The 15,852-nt window shown below is 42.9% G+C and overlaps 1 protein-coding gene across 2 annotated transcripts in view; it reads right to left on the reverse strand.

Moving 5' to 3' along the window:
- Nucleotides 1-217: 217 nt before the first annotated feature.
- SORL1 (sortilin related receptor 1) overlaps nt 218-15,852 on the reverse strand; it is a 151,970-nt gene continuing 136,335 nt past the window's right edge. For both annotated transcript variants that reach the window (XM_067470771.1, XM_067470770.1), the window contains exons 41-48: nt 14,427-14,611; nt 12,791-12,910; nt 12,010-12,174; nt 11,508-11,682; nt 9,746-9,852; nt 9,358-9,550; nt 7,237-7,449; nt 218-6,050 (exon numbers count right to left, since the gene is read on the reverse strand). In XM_067470771.1, the coding sequence (XP_067326872.1) occupies nt 5,983-6,050; nt 7,237-7,449; nt 9,358-9,550; nt 9,746-9,852; nt 11,508-11,682; nt 12,010-12,174; nt 12,791-12,910; nt 14,427-14,611 (1,226 nt within the window). In that variant the 3' untranslated portion in view covers nt 218-5,982. The remainder of the gene's footprint in view (nt 6,051-7,236; nt 7,450-9,357; nt 9,551-9,745; nt 9,853-11,507; nt 11,683-12,009; nt 12,175-12,790; nt 12,911-14,426; nt 14,612-15,852) is intronic.

A 15,852-nucleotide genomic window follows, 5' to 3' on the forward strand; every position in this document is an offset into this window, starting at 1 on the left:
TGGTAGAGAAGAGAATATGTAAACAATGTCCCATAGCTAAAAACAACAAAACAATGGCCTATATCAATGGAAAATCCCATGAGTTATCACCCTCCATTGGAACTCCTTCATGCTAACATTGACTTTACCTTGGATTATGGGCTGGGCAACATCCTTGGACTCTTAATGAAAACACTAATCCATTATTGGGGAAATGGTAGGAATAGTTTAAGACTGCTTAACAAAGTAAATATTTGACTGTTTAATATTCCCTCCAAATGCAGGAAGACTACATTACACCTCAAAGTAATGCTTTTGGTTCAAGTCAGTAAAGATATTTGCATCCGTGACAAACACAAAGCATTGAACTTTTTGACAGACAGCAACTGGACTTGCATATATAGAATTAAGGGTGGGGGAATATGTGATCCATGAGTACAGAGAGCAGAATGAAATGTTACAATCACCCCTCCTCACCTTGGCTGCTGAAAAGAGCTTCTGAGATGTAACGTTTTAGATGCTTCTTCTCCCATTGGCCAGACCCAGTGGTAGTGATATGGACCACCAGCCCAAGAAGGCATCAAATCCAATCCTCACAAAGAGTTGGAGAACATAAGGTATGCCCTATCTCATGTCCTATCCTTTCCCAAGAGGAAATGCAAAAAGAACAACAGAAATGCTCATGTAATATCCAACTGGTGATTGCAGAAGTGAGGTGGAGGCAGAGGGAACGAGGGAGAAGAAAAATGGCTCCTCTGTTGAAAAACCATGTACCTTTGCCATCAACCATTCCAAGGAAAGGTTGGGCAGGGACATCATGACCCTTCTCTTCAAGTGCTCCCTGACTCTGTTTCACAGGCTGGTTCCGATATTTAGATGGGTGGTCAGGGTGTTTGCTTAACCCATTACTTGGGACACATTCCCAATGTCAATCTTTGACCATTCACATAATCAGTGAGACCATAGTTGTTGATGTGACTCTGAGTTGTTTCCAACTAATAGTAATTCTAAGACAAAGCTTTGTGACTTTTTCGATGGCTGAGTGGGGACTTGAACCTCTTAACAACACAGAGATAAATAATGGTATTCAGTGCCACAAGATGTAGATATGGGTATCAACCTGGATACATTCATAGAGGGTGATGCCAACATGCCTATATGTCATCTCTGGTATCAGAGGCAGTGCACACCATGTATATCGATCACCAGGGAGCATAAGATGTGTGGTGGAGGCTCCTTCTTTGGAAGCTTTTAAGCAGAGGCTGGATGGCCATTTGTCAGGGGTGATTTGAATGCGATATTCCTGCTTCTTGGCAGGGGGTTGGACTGGATGGCCCATGAGGTCTCTTCCAACTCTTTGATTATATTATTCTATAAGATGGAAATCATATTCCATTGATAGGGTTGTAGCTACATGAACAAAATGTTGGACTTGAGAGGCTTTTGGTCTGACCCAATATGGTTCTTGCATTCTCATGTTCTTTTGAAGTTAGTCAACCATCAGCTGCAGATATTAATTACTTGCCTAGAGGGTCTACTGCATACATCTGAGTCAGCTCCTGGGAGAAGAGGTCTTCAATGTTATGCCCACCATGGGAAAGTCATTTTCAGCAGCCTTGTGAAGGGAGGATTAACTTCTAAATGAGCCCTTACACATACTGTCCAATCTATGGTAGAATCCACATTCACACAAACACAAGACAAAAGACACTGCTTGACTGCTGAAGGCTTAGCTTCAGAGCCAACCCTGCATAGCTGTGCTACATCCATAACTGACTGGGAAACATGTAATACAGAGGGACATTAATGATACATCCATAGCTACCACTGAGGAATGCTTGTAATAGTAAGGTTGCTCTTTCTAAAAAGAAGTCAAAAACTATTGAAGATTTTTCATCTAGGCAGTACATTAAAAAAGAAAACACCCATCAATATCAAAATGACATTTTGAACGAAAGATACCCACAAAAGCACAATTAATCTAATGGCATTTTAAGTGAATTAAAGTGACTGATTATGGAGACCTAATGGCCAGGGGGAGGGGGTTGATTTGGCTTTCTTCTCCAATTTTGCTTGTAGGGTCTATGAGCCCTTAGTCTATCTCGGGAGGCTCTAGGTATGAAGAACATTGCTGTGAGACTGGGTTGTTGTAGGTGTTTTCGGACTATATGGCCATGTTCTAGAGGTATTTTCTCCTGACGTTTCGCCTGCATCTATGGCAAGCATCCTCAGAGGTACCTCACTACCTCTGAGGATGCTTGCCATAGATGGCCGGCGAAACGTCAGGAGAAAATGCCTCTAGAACATGGCCATATAGCCCGAAAAAACGTACAACAACCCAGTGATTCCAGCCATGAAAGCCCCATGTGTGGGGAAGAACCCTAGCAGACAGCTGAAAGCTTCATTCAGTTGAGTTGGTGCTTCTGGATCCCAGCCAGGACAGGGTTTGGCTGCTATTCCAGAAGATGGCTGAAGTTACCTCCTACCTCAAACTCTTTAGATCCACCTATTTTAATCCCAACCTAGTCTCCAACAGAAGAAAAAGAGAATGGGTCACAGCACCTGGGCCCCAGGGACCAGTAAAAGGAGAGGGGCTTAGCCCCAGTTCAGTTTCTTGAAGGCTTCTGAAGTTTCACCAATGGAAGCTGGGTGCAGCTTTATGGCCACAAAGTAATGTATCACTGCCGCTGTCTCTTGCATCCCAGTCAAAAGTGGACAACTGCAGAGAGATCCAGAACTCTGCACATTGTACCTAATGATTTTTCCAAAATGGGAAGTGAACAGACAATCGCTTGCTGTTCTGAAGTTATTTTAACCTCCCAAAAAGAGACAAAACAAGAAAAATAGCCTTCAAATGGAAATCTGTAGTTCCATTTTATCCAATTTTTGAGTTTCGCTCTAGTTCTCCATTCTGGAGGCAAACTTTTACTTTTGAGTTCTGATTTTCAGAGGTTGCACGAGTGAATTACAAATGTCTTCCACATTTGCAGGTTTAACTTTTGTAGATATGATCATTTATGGATATGGTCTCTCTTTATGCATTTCTAGGCCCTCCAGTGTGACTTTACAGCCGACTTCTGCCGGACATTGACCAGATTTATAATCCAGGACCTAGAGCAGTGCTTCTCAACCTTGGGTCCCCAGATGTTTTTAGCCTACAACTCCCAGAAATCCCAGCCAGTTTACCAGCTGTTAGGATTTCTGGGAATTGTAGGCCAAAAACATCTGGGGACCCCAGGTTGAGAAGCACTGACCTAGAGAAAAGAGCTGCCACCACCACAACTCTATTGTCAACTTTCAGAAGGAGTTGGCCACAGAATTGCAGTAGACCTAGTAGACCTCGAAGTAGAGGAGAACCTACTATATGGTCAGCCTTGGGTCACAGAAGTACAACTCCTGATCTAAGTGAAGTAGAAAACCTATACATTCAAGAACTGTTGTATGTGTGCTGAAGAATGGTACGGGATGAAGGAATGCCTTGGATCCAAACAAACTACAACAACCTACTATCAAAAAAATCAAACCAACAAACATATGAAATGTTGTGCGCTTGCTTTGGGGATTTTTTTTCTTTTTTGTGAATGCATGCTAAGTGCTTTGCAGAAAGTATTTTGGCCCTCCATTTCACAAAACATTAAGTCTACCCCTCTACACCACCCCTTGTTTTGCATTCTCATAACACATGAAATTCATTCAAAGAGAAAAATAAAATGTTGTGGGGGTTTTTGTGTGTTTGTTTTACTATGGCATTAATACCTGATTCAAGCACAGGAACACCACAAAATAATAATAATTTTAAAAACCCAAAGGAACAACCTGACTATTTTTGCAGAAGATGAAAGTGGCACATTTCTCCACACCGTAAGTGTGCACATGACTGAGAATTCTGGAAATCTGACCAAAAGCAGATTCCCTACTAACTCAATAAAAGAGAAACAAAACTCTCATATAAAACAATATCCAAATAAGTCAATGTAAAACCTTCAGGAACTATTATCTCTCTTCATAGATATATAGATATAGATATAGATTTTTATTTCCTGAATATTTTTTTCAAAATAAAATTTCTCTTAAGAAGAAAAAAAATCACTAATTTAAGACTCTGATCCCAAGAAAGCAGGTTCTCCTAGTTGCGGGACTTGTGAAAGGGATTTAAGGAAGACCCCCAGAAAATGAAGAGAAGTTTGTAGCAGCATCAATTGGGGGTTAAGGGAAAGGTCTGCCCAGGAGAACAATGGCCAAGACTTCCATACTGTCCCATTCCTCATCTCACCTTCTTCATGGGTGGACCTTGATGCAACAGAGAACACAGAGGTTGTCTTTGACCCTGGGGCACATTAGGAGCGACATCACATCCAGTCATCATCTTGGGAGAACTGTTAGCCCCAGACTCATCATTTCAAGAGCATTGGGGACAGTTAAACAACCATGTTTTCTTTGTTTTTGGACTATTTTCAGGTAGTCCAAAACTTCAGAATTAAAGACAGCTGCAAAAGTAGGATTTATGGGAAGTCCACCTCATGTGGCACATGAGGTGGACTCCCCATGCTGAGCAATGATCTCACACAAGAGGGAAGTGTCTTAGACTGAGAAATAAGCTCTGAGCATATGGACCATCCCTTGTGGACAACCTTGACCAGTAAGGACTTAGCCACAGAGTTCAGAAGTTTGGTCCTGGAATGGTAAGCATGGTGGAAATAAGGAATTGGACCACCCTATGAAGGAGCAAGTGGAAGCCCCCACATCAGTTCAGAGATTAATCCACTCTGCATTTTAGTCTGAATTTTGGGCAGAGCTATCAAGTGCTTAAACTTGTACCTGAAACAGGTTCAAAACCTCATATAACCATGTTCAGATCAATACTCCAGAACGGATTGACCACTATGGAAGCCATTGATCTCAACTCTGTTGCATTCCTGAAACTTGCCCATCTGTGTCATAGTGGGACCCCAAAAAACAGCATAGTGGGACCCCAAAAAACAGGATAACATTATACCTCTCTGTCATTGTGTATGACTAGAGGAAGGTCAAATGGTTGCCTGTGTCTTAGTGGTCACTGTGCTTCTGTCACATCTACTTTCATTGGGTTATGATATGACTAGAGGAAGGTCAAAGGTTTGCCTGTGTCTTAGTGGTCACTGTGCTTCTGTCACATCTACTTTCATCTGGTTATGATATGACTAGAGGAAGGTCAAAGGTTTGCCTATGTCTTCATGGTCACTGTGCCCTCTGTCACATCGACTTTCATCTGGTTATGGTATGAAGTAGAATCAACATCAATGGAACTACCTTTGACCATCCATAAGGATGTCTTATTGGCCACTCTGTGTCATATCTAGTTTCTTTTGGCAATGATGAACTAAAATCAACATCAGCAGGACTATCCTTGACCATCCAAAACAGTGGTACTCAACCTGTGGATTCTCAGGTGTTTTGGCCTACAACTCCCAGAAATTCCAGCCAATTTACCAGCTCTTAGGATTTCTGGGAGCTGAAGGCCAAAACATCTGGGGACTCAAAGGTTGAGAACCACTGATCCATAAGAATGTCTTCTTGGCCACTCTGTGTCTTCTGTTGCATCTAGTTCCATCCGATTATAATGAACGGGACTGTCATTGACCATTCACAAGTTCTCCAAGGATCAGAGTTTTGGTCAACAGAAAAAGACATATATGTATCTCACAGACTTAAAAGCATGCCCAGCAAGCACAGCCTTGTAAGACTAAATTAAACGTTTGAAAAGGAATCAAACAAAATATTTTTTAAAAACCCAACAAGAACAGATATTCATTTCTAAATCAACCTGGTTTGAAAGTTCACAGCTGCATACTACAAAGTGTAATAATTATTTCTTCTTCATCAGTTTTTTCAGCCCATACAAAAATAACGTATTGCAACTCAAAAGTGCATTTTTTTGTTTTAAAATAAACAGTTGACTGTTTTGTTTTTTTCTATCAAATAAAATATTTACACCATTTTGGTTTCTGGGGTCAGAAACGCACTTCATGCTATCACCATGGGGACGTCGTCTGAAAAACCTGTGATCATGGGTGCTTCGTCATCTTCGTCCCCTACAAAAGAACATAAGGACATTAATATGAAACAACATTGTAAGTCTTTACTTACACTAGTGAAGACATAATCATATTAACTGCATCAACTCAACCTCTACAGCAGTGTTTGCCATGACTCCTTAATACAGTTCCTCATGTTGTGGTGACCCCAACCATAAAATTATTTTTGTTCCTACTTCATAACTCTCATTTTGCTAGTGTTATGAATCGTAATGTAAGTATCTGATATGCAGGATGTATTTTCATTCACTGGACCTAATTTGGCACAAATATCCGATATGCCCAAATGTGAATACTGGTGGGGTTGGGGGGAATTGATTTTGTCATTTGGAAGTTGTAGTTGCTGGGATTTATAGTTAACCTACAATCAAAGAGCATTCTGAACTCCACCAATGATGATGTTGGACCAAACTTGGCACAGATAACTCCCACGACCAACAGAAAATACTGGAAGGATTTGGTGGGCATTATCCTTGAGTTTTGTAGTTGTAGTTCACCTACATCCAGAGAACACAATGGACTCAAACAATGATGGATCTGGACCCAACTTGTCATGAACACTCAATATGTCCAAATGTAAATACTGGTGGAGTTTGAAGGAAATAGACATTGACATTTGGGAGCTGTAGTTGCTGGGATTTATAGTTCACCTACAATCAAAGAGCATTCTGAACTCAGGCCACAATGAATCTGCACCAAACTTGGTACACTACCTACATGGCCAACATTGCATACTGGTTTGGGGGGGGGGGGGGCTGTTTTTGAATTCTGGGAGTTGTAGTTCACCAACACTCAGAAAGCACTCTGTACCAAAATGGTGATAGAACTAGTAAACTTGTCTCAGAAACAGCCCTACTCTTGGCTGAGAGGCCAGCCAATCACAGCAGAGAAGGGCTTTTGGTGGGAGGATTCACTGTCTGTTTCCAAAAAGGAAGAGAGGGTCAGGCAGAGAGATCTTCAGCCTTCTCTGTCAAAGGGGCACATATGACCATCAGAAATATATGTTTTCTGATGGTCTTTGGTGACCACTCTGAAACCCCCCTTGTGACCCCCATCCCAGGGATGCCCACCCCAAGGTTGAGAAACGCTGCTCTACAGCTTAGCTAGTTGACACTGCATTCTCCTTATGAGTTCCATCCATTTCAAGATCTCTCTTGATCCCAACCAAAGTGGTGCCACTTACCTAAATCATCACCCGATGAGAATATGGCAGAGCCAAGCCGGGAACTATAGTGGCTGTTGGCAAAGGCAGTGAAGCTGTTCTGAAGTCTTCGGTGCCTCATATACAAGACGACAAACCCTATCCCTACAGTCACAAGCAAAAGGAACAATATTGGGACCACGATGGCAGCAACATCTGTCGAACTGCCCATTGTTGATGCAGCAGGATCTTTATCTGCAGGAGGAAGAGCAAGAGAAATAATGCAGGCAAGATATTAGAAATGGTTCATGTATACCAAACATCCATGTGTTGTCAGAATAATGCAAGAGATGATGCATCAGGCTGCCCTGATAAAGCTTCGAAGACAGGAACTATATGGAAAGATCAATTCAACTGATGGGTTACAAGTTGAACATGAGTAAAAAAAAGGGGGATGCAGCAGCTAGAAAAGCCAATAGGATTTTGGGCTGCATCAATAAAAGAGAAGTCATGGTGCCCCTCTTTTCAGCTTTGGTCAGACACCACCAGGAATACTGTGTCCAATTCTAGGTCCCACAATTCAAAGGGGACATTGAATCTAAGCTGGAGCATGTTCAGAGACAGGCAACTAAACTTATCAAAGGCCTGGAGACCATAAATCCCTCTGAGGAGAACTGGGTATGTTTTGCTGGCAGAAGAGAAGGTTGAGAGAAGACATGATATTGTCTGAATATTGGAAAGGATGCCACAAGGAAGGGAGAGAAGGCTTGTTTTCTTCTGCTCTGGAGACCAGGACTCGGAGCAATGAGTTCAAATTACAGGGAAGGAGATTCCACCTGAACATTTGAAAGAACTTCCTGACCATAAGAGCTGTTTGGCAGTCTTATGCTGTCTCAGAGTGTAGTGGAGGCTCCTCTTCTGGAGGTTTTTAAAGTTGAGGTTGGATGGCCAATGGTTGGGAGTGTTTTGATGGTGTCTTTTTGCATGGCAGGGGTTGGACTGGATAGCCCATAGAGTCTCTTCCAACCTATGATTCTATGATTTACAGCGAGACTCCCATAACTGCAGAACCCACATTTGGAGGACTGGCCTGGTTGCGCTAGAACTTTGCTAGATCCTCCAGCTGATTCTATTGTATATTTCTCTGGAAGTTACCACAGAGTTGCATTGGAGGACCTAGCAAATTCCTAGACAGGTGTACTGGTACAGCTGTACCAGGAGCTCCTACTTTATTTGCTTTGTATTAAATGTGTGCTTGTAGTTCAAGTTTTCAGGGACTCTGCAGATAGGTGGCTTCCTTTGGTTGCAGTCGTAGGGCAAGTCACCTGTCCATCATCGTTAAGTTTTGGTTCTGCCCCTTGCTCAGGGCAATTGGGAAGGGAAGGGAGCCATTTTTTAGTTAGTCTCAGCAAGGAAAGCTAATGTATAGGACGTGTGCAAGCTTCCCCTGTATAAAAGCTTCAACCCTTAAGACTTTCCGGAGGAGAACAGTCTTAAGAGCACCCAAAGATTTCCAGGGAAGCAGTCCTAAAGATTTGAGGAATTTCAGAGGGTGAACAGTTTGGAAGACCAAAGAACTCCAGCAGGAGAATATCCAAGCCTTTACAGGTAGGTCCACTTGGTGCTCGAGAAGCAGTTCAACCCGGTAGCGGAGACCACATCAGTAAGGATTATATTACAGTCAGCCTGGGAGAAGTTAAAAAGGGATTTTCCTTAAAGTAAAGTAACAGTTACTAAAGACAATTGTCTGTCCTTCGTGGACAACATTAGGAAGCCACCAGTTGCATAAAAGCCTGGAATCATTTGTTTAACTTTACTGAAGACAAGAGAAGTTTCTGTTTGATTGTTCATTAATAAAGGACTTTGTTATACTTCACGAGCCATCTAAAGACCATTTGTGGTGGAAGATTCCTGAGAACTTCTCTTTGGGGGCCCCTGGCTTCCCGCTGGGCAAAGGTTGCACGTCTTATTTTAAAAGAAATTCTTTACAGGCCCAGCGCGCGACAGAACAACAGGGCAGCTCTGTAAGAATATCTCGGTCCCATGGTATGCAGAAACCTGAATTTATTAACATTCAGTCATATCTGCAGTTTCACATAACCAGCTGGGAACAAGAGGAACACATGCATCATGCCCAAAATCAGAGAGTGAGCCTTGACTTACCAGCTCCTAGCTCATTGTAAAGGAGTGTTGCAGGCTCTCCACACATCTGCCCACTGTAGAGACATCTGGCTTGCACTGTGAATGAGTAATTATGGCCTGATTTCAGGTTGGAAACTTTGAAGACATTCTCGGTAGTGTTTCCCAGATATGTTGTGCTATTGGTCACACTGTCGAACAAGTGTATCTCATACCCCTGAGAAGAAAGATACCAAAAACACTTTGAGCCCAGTAAAGTTATTGGCATTGAATTTATCAGTATGGATCGCCCTCAATGTGTATAGCACAAACTCTACGTGTGTATATGTACTGTGTGAGCATACAATGGATCATGAATAAAGAGAAAAATATGTACAATGAATTCAAGTGTTATGGTGTGAATTTAACTTACCCGGCTTTCACTAAAGTGGGTTTCTTTTAAAGCTAAACTCTTCCAAAACAACAAGATATGGTCATTTTCTGCTATAATCTTTAAGGCATCGGGAGCAGCCAAGGAAACTGCAAAAGAAATAAAGAGGAAATGAACCATCAAGAAAATGTCTTTGTAATCTGATCAAAATTTCTTGGAAGTGTTTTTCAAAACTTTAGTGAAACTCTTACACATCTCTACTATGAAAATAAGCCCTGCTAAATAGGCACGGGCAATCCATGGTTCTAAATGGTTCTAAAGTACTTACAAAACTAAGGGGCAGTTGTACTTTGCTTCTAAAGTGTTACTAAAGTTCTGGTGGTGAAAATTTCAGGACTCTAACAAAACTTTCAAAATTTTGTCATAAATGGTAGTTCCTAACTGATTCTGTTATAAAAAATCACCAATAATGAATTAATAATGACATTTTGAAAGTTTTGTTAGAGTTCTGAAATTTTCACCACCAGAACTTTAGCAACACTTTAGAAGCAAAGCACCAGTTTACCAACACTTTAGAAGCAAAGCACCAGCGCCCTCTAGTTTTGTAAGTACTTTAGAGCCGCCGCAAACTAGCGTCCTGAGAGAGCAAACTGTGCCGGCACGTCCAATGATGTAGAAGACTCCGCCTCTCTCTCCGCCTCTTTCTCTGCCTCTTTCTCCGTGCCAGCGTGGTTTTTCCTTTGCTAGGGCAGCGATGCCAGCGTACTCTCGCTGTTGGCAGAATTCAACAATGAGAGTACGCTGGCATCGCTGCCCTAGCAAAGGAAAAACCACGCTGGCACGGAGAAAGAGGCGGAGAAAGGGGCGGAGAGAGAGGCGGAGTCTTCTACGTCATCGGACGTGCTGGCACAGTTTGCTCTCGCAAGATGCTAGTTTGCGGCGGCTCTTAGAACCATAAATTTCCTGTGCTGTTGCACCTCAGAATAGGTTCATCTTGCTGAAATCACCAGAACTGCACACAGACTGAAGTCTTCGTAGTTTATTAAAAAGTAAAAGATGAAAAGTTTTAAAAGCAAGTAGTGTTCCAAAGATCAATAAAACATAGCACTGTAGAGCAGAATTCCAAATGACACCCATGAAACAAAGTCCCATGAGAACATGACAAAATCCCAAGACCACGGACACAGGAAAACGAGCACAAGCTGCTTGGGTTGAGCGAGAAGTTGCTCTGACAAAGGTTTGTTTTCAAACACACTGCTTAATACCCTTTGCAATACATGAAAGCATTTCTTTGGTTTCTGACCTCCTTCTTGTTGGCTATTCTCACACTCCTTCGAACTCTGAATTCCAAACGGTCAGCCTGATCTAAGATTCCCGTTTCATCAGGGTCAGGTTACTCGTTAGTGTTGGCCTGGTTGCCTTCCTATCAGGCTGAGAACTGTCCTCCTTTTCTGAGTCAATTTGCACCTGGCTAGTTTCAGTTTCAAAAACATCATTCCCTTCTGTGGGAAACTGAACTTGCACACCCTGTTCCTCTGTCTACAATAGGAACATTTTGAACCTGATTGTGAACCTGAATCCCATCATCCTCATCAGAGTCACTCTGAGACCCCATCTGAGTCACAACACTATCAGTCTGTGTCTGTGGTTCCAGCTGGGTCACAAAACATGCCTACTGTTTAGCATCAATGGGTTTACTCCCAGGTAAGCAGCCTTTGGTGGGAAGAGAGCTGTACAAACTCAACATCTTGGTTTCATTCCAACTGTTTTATCCAGACAGATGATCGAACAAGCCATGGCCTACCTGTATTGATTTTCAAGCTGGCTTCCTTGCTCATGTTTCCCAATTGAACAATGATATGATACTTCCCACCAGGCTCCAACTTCTTGATGGTGTATTCCACTGTGCTGTTGCGGGTTTTCACCTTGTATGTTCGGTCTGTCTTCCTTACTAAATCCTTAACGGCTACAGCATATAACTGAGAGACAAAAGAATTATACACACTGAACATCGAGAATGCCTCCCTTACTAAATATTAGAAATACCAAACACCAGATGAAGCTGTTCTATGTGGGTGAAAAGTTGCATCAGGTGAGTTCTTGGCAGAGTTTGTGACAGTTACATCAGGTTCAAAACTCCACCTGGACATGTAAACCCATTGGGTAGCCTTACTAATGGTCTTCTTTCTCAGCCTCAGAAGAGGGCAAATATACCACCCACACAACACATGTTGCTAAGAAAACACCAAGATAAGATTGCCTTAAGGTCATGGTAAGTTAAAAAACTAATCATGCAGCTACCTTACCATATCTTGGTCGGGTGAATCATATGGTGACTCCCACTTAATGACAGCAAACGTTTTTGCCAGGTGCACTGCATGTAGATGCCGTGGGGGCAGGCGGTTGTCAGGAATCATCTTCACCACGATGTAGTCTGAAGGTGGTCCTTGGTACGGAGAAACCACACGGACCTTAAGGAGGCCAGTAGCAATTAGTTATTTATACATTATAGTATCTCGCCATCTCAGATATGGGAATTTTGAGTCCTGCTGAACATGTACAAACCATATGGGCAGTGCAATGTCAGGTCTTCCCAAACACATCCAAGTTTCTGCATCCCTCAAAAACTTTGGTAGATCTCAAAACCACTTTAAAATGCTACAATATGCTGTTTTGAGGTTCATCTTGAAACAAAATTTCCAACCCATAGCCAAAAAAGGAAACCAGGAATGATGTGATGTCACTACTAAAATGGCAGCTACAACAGTCCTTCAGAGGAGCAATCCAGTGTTCACCTTTCCTTGTTCTGTCTTAATAGACAAGGACACAACTCATTGAATCAACACAGTCATTTGACTGATCTTTATGCTAAACATGGAGCAGAAGCCACACTGATGCAGTAGCAGAAACCTCTCTCGCTTTTCCGAAGGCCAGAGATGGGAGACCAAAGATGGTAGCATCCTTAAACCATCTCAAGATGCCTCCAAAAGTTAACCCTGAGCTCAAAGTTGAGCCATGAGTCTGAACTAGGCAAGAGTGCCCCTAATTCCACTTGGAAAGGGACTAGATTAAGGGAAAATATCTTACCAGAAATAAATATTGCTCATCTCTGTTGACAATAACTGTGATGTTGTGCAGGGTGGTGGTGGCATTATTAGGATTCCTGTAGAGCTCTAGGAATGACGTGGCATAAAATACGCCATACACCTGGTTGGAGGCAGGAAGAGAAGAATCAAGAGAGAAGAACTTGGTATCTTTCCTCTATGGACTTCCAATTTGCAGAATTTTGTAACCCATACAAACATTTTAGCAACTGACCAACTCAAAGGTGGTAGTCTGTGTAGCAAACTAAACTGAGAGCTTGAGATCTGAAAAGGAAACAACTCTGTATGAAAGCTTTTGAGTTTGAGTAAGTATTACCCTGCTTCTTAAAATATACAATCTAGAGGATTTTTTTTCACTCAGTGCTACTTCCCATGCCATATTCAGACCAGTCTCCATAATTAGGTTCATTTACAATATGGGAAGCCTAGGCTCAAATTCCCTCTCAGCTCTGAGATGTCCTCAACGGCACTGCACAAGGTATTATCACTGAGTTATGATGCCGAATGAATACAAATAAAATGAATACAATAAATGTATCAATGTATTGTCGAAGGCTTTCATGGCCGGAATCACTGGGTTGTTGTAGGTTTTTTGGTCTATATGGCCATGTTCTAGAGGCATTTTCTCCTGACATTTCGCCTGCATCTATGGCAAGCATCCTCAGAGGTAGTGAGGTCTGTTGGAACTAGGAAAACGGGGTTTATATATCTGTGGAATGACCAGGGTGGGAAAAAGGACTCTTGTCTGTTGGAGCTAGGTGTGAATGTTTCAACTGACCATCTTGATTAGCATTTGATTGCCTGGCAGTAGTTGGAGCAATCTTTTGTTGAGAGGTTATTAGATGTCCTTTGTCCCACTCTGGTCATTCCACAGATATAGGGACCACCAAACGCAGCATTGCCCAAACATGAATCAAGGAACATGAAAGGCACTGCAGACTACTTCAACCAGAGAAGTCAGCCATAGCAGAGCACCTGATGAACTAAACTGGACATACATATTATTTGAGAACACAGAAATGCTGGACCACTCTCACAACCACCATGTCAGACTACACAGAGAAGCCATTGAAATCCACAAGCACGTGGACAATTTCAACAGAAAGGAAGTGACCATGAAAATGAACAAAATCTGGCTACCAGTATTAAAAAACTCTAAAATTACAACAGCACAACAACAGAAAGGAAACAATCAGGCACATCTAATCGCCTCTCAACAAAAGATTGCCCCAGGCACTGCCAGGCCATCAAATGCTAATCAAGGTGGTCAGTTGAAACATTCACACCTAGCTCCAACAGACATGAGTTCTTTGCCCCACCCTGATCACTCCACAGATATATAAACCCAATTTTCCTAGTTCCAACAGACTTCACTACCTCTGAGGATGCTTGCCATAGATGCAGGCGAAACGTCAGGAGAGAATGCCTCTAGAACATGGCCATATAGCCCGAAAAAGCCTATAACAACCCAATAAATGTATCCTCTCTGGGAGACAAAAGCTATAGTCTTAATGGCTTCACCTTTCGTATGAAATATTACACTACCTAATGTATATCTGTTTACATGGGCATTTTGAATAGGGAAGACGATTCTGTGAACAGACTCTTTTCATCCTTACCACATTCCTTGGGCCAGTCCAGGTGCACTCGACCACAGTCTGGTTCACCGCTTTGGCTTTCAAACTGGGAGGGGATGGCTTTGTACCACTGGTCACCACATGCGCGAAGGACAGAGGGCTGTCGCCCAGTTCTGTCTTGGCCCAGGCGGAGATCTCGTACGGGGTCTGAGCAGTCAAGTTACTCACTGGAGAGGAAAAGAGGAGCATGAGTTGGCTTACAAAGCAGCCTGGAGAAGTATTTTGCCACCTGACTGCTAGGACACAGCACGACTGGGAGATGCGAGCAAGCCGCAGCCAAGGAAGATAAATCGGCTCACTTTCCTCGACTGTCAAGCTAGAAGCAACTCTTGAAAGCAGTCATCTATCTGACACAGAACTGTATTTTTCTCCCTCTTCAATTGCAAAGTCTAAGGGTAGGCATTGCTATAGTGTTTGGTGGTCATTCACTCTGGAGGTGTCCTTATATGGGGCTAAAGCAACGGTTCTCAAACAGTACTCCATGGAGACCTTAGGGCTCCGTGAAGCAGTCAGGAGCTCCGCGAGAATCCCGCAGTCCCCCCGCTCCTCCTGCATATGACACTTATGGCCTGGGGAGAGGCACAAACGCCGCTGATGTTGCATGGCAGAATGAGGTAGCACTGAACAGCCCTTGGGGTTACAACTATTATTATTGTGGTTGCTTTGATTGTGCTTTTCTTGCATGGCAGAATGCGGTTGGACAGGATGGTCCTTATTGTTCTTATTATTGTTGTTATTATTACAAAGCCTGGATTACAATCTGTTGGGTGCTTTGATTGTGCTTTCCCTACATGGCAGAATGGGATAGGACTGAATAGCCCCTGGGATGGTGGTGGTGGTGGTGGTTGTTACTACTACTACTACTACTACTTATCATTAAGCAGATACTGGATGGCCATCTGTGGGGGTGCTTTGACTGTGCTTTTCCTGCATGGCAGAATGGAATAGGACTGGAGGGCCTCTGGGATGGTGGGGGTGGTGTTGTTGTTGTTGTCACTACTACTACTACTACTTATTATTATTATTATTAAGCAGAGACTGGACGGCCATCTCTGGGGGTGCTTTGATTTGTGCTTTTCCTGCATGGAAGAAGGGGGTTAGACAGGATGGCCCCTGGGATGGTGGGGGTGGTTGTTGTTGTTGTTACTACTACTACTTATCATTACGCAGAGACTAGATGACCATATGTGGGGGTGCTTTGACTGTGCTTTTCCTGCATGGCAGAATGGAATAGGACTGGAGGGCCTCTGGGATGGTGGGGGTGGTGTTGTTGTTGTTGTCACTACTACTACTACTACTTATCATTAAGCAGAGACTGGATGGCCATCTGTGGGGGTGCTTTGACTGTGCTTTACCTGCATGGCAGAAAGGGATAGGACTGGATTGCCCCTGGAATGGTGGTGGTGGT

The sequence above is a fragment of the Anolis sagrei genome, chromosome 7 (assembly GCF_037176765.1).
Source record: "Anolis sagrei isolate rAnoSag1 chromosome 7, rAnoSag1.mat, whole genome shotgun sequence".
NCBI lineage: Eukaryota > Metazoa > Chordata > Lepidosauria > Squamata > Dactyloidae > Anolis > Anolis sagrei.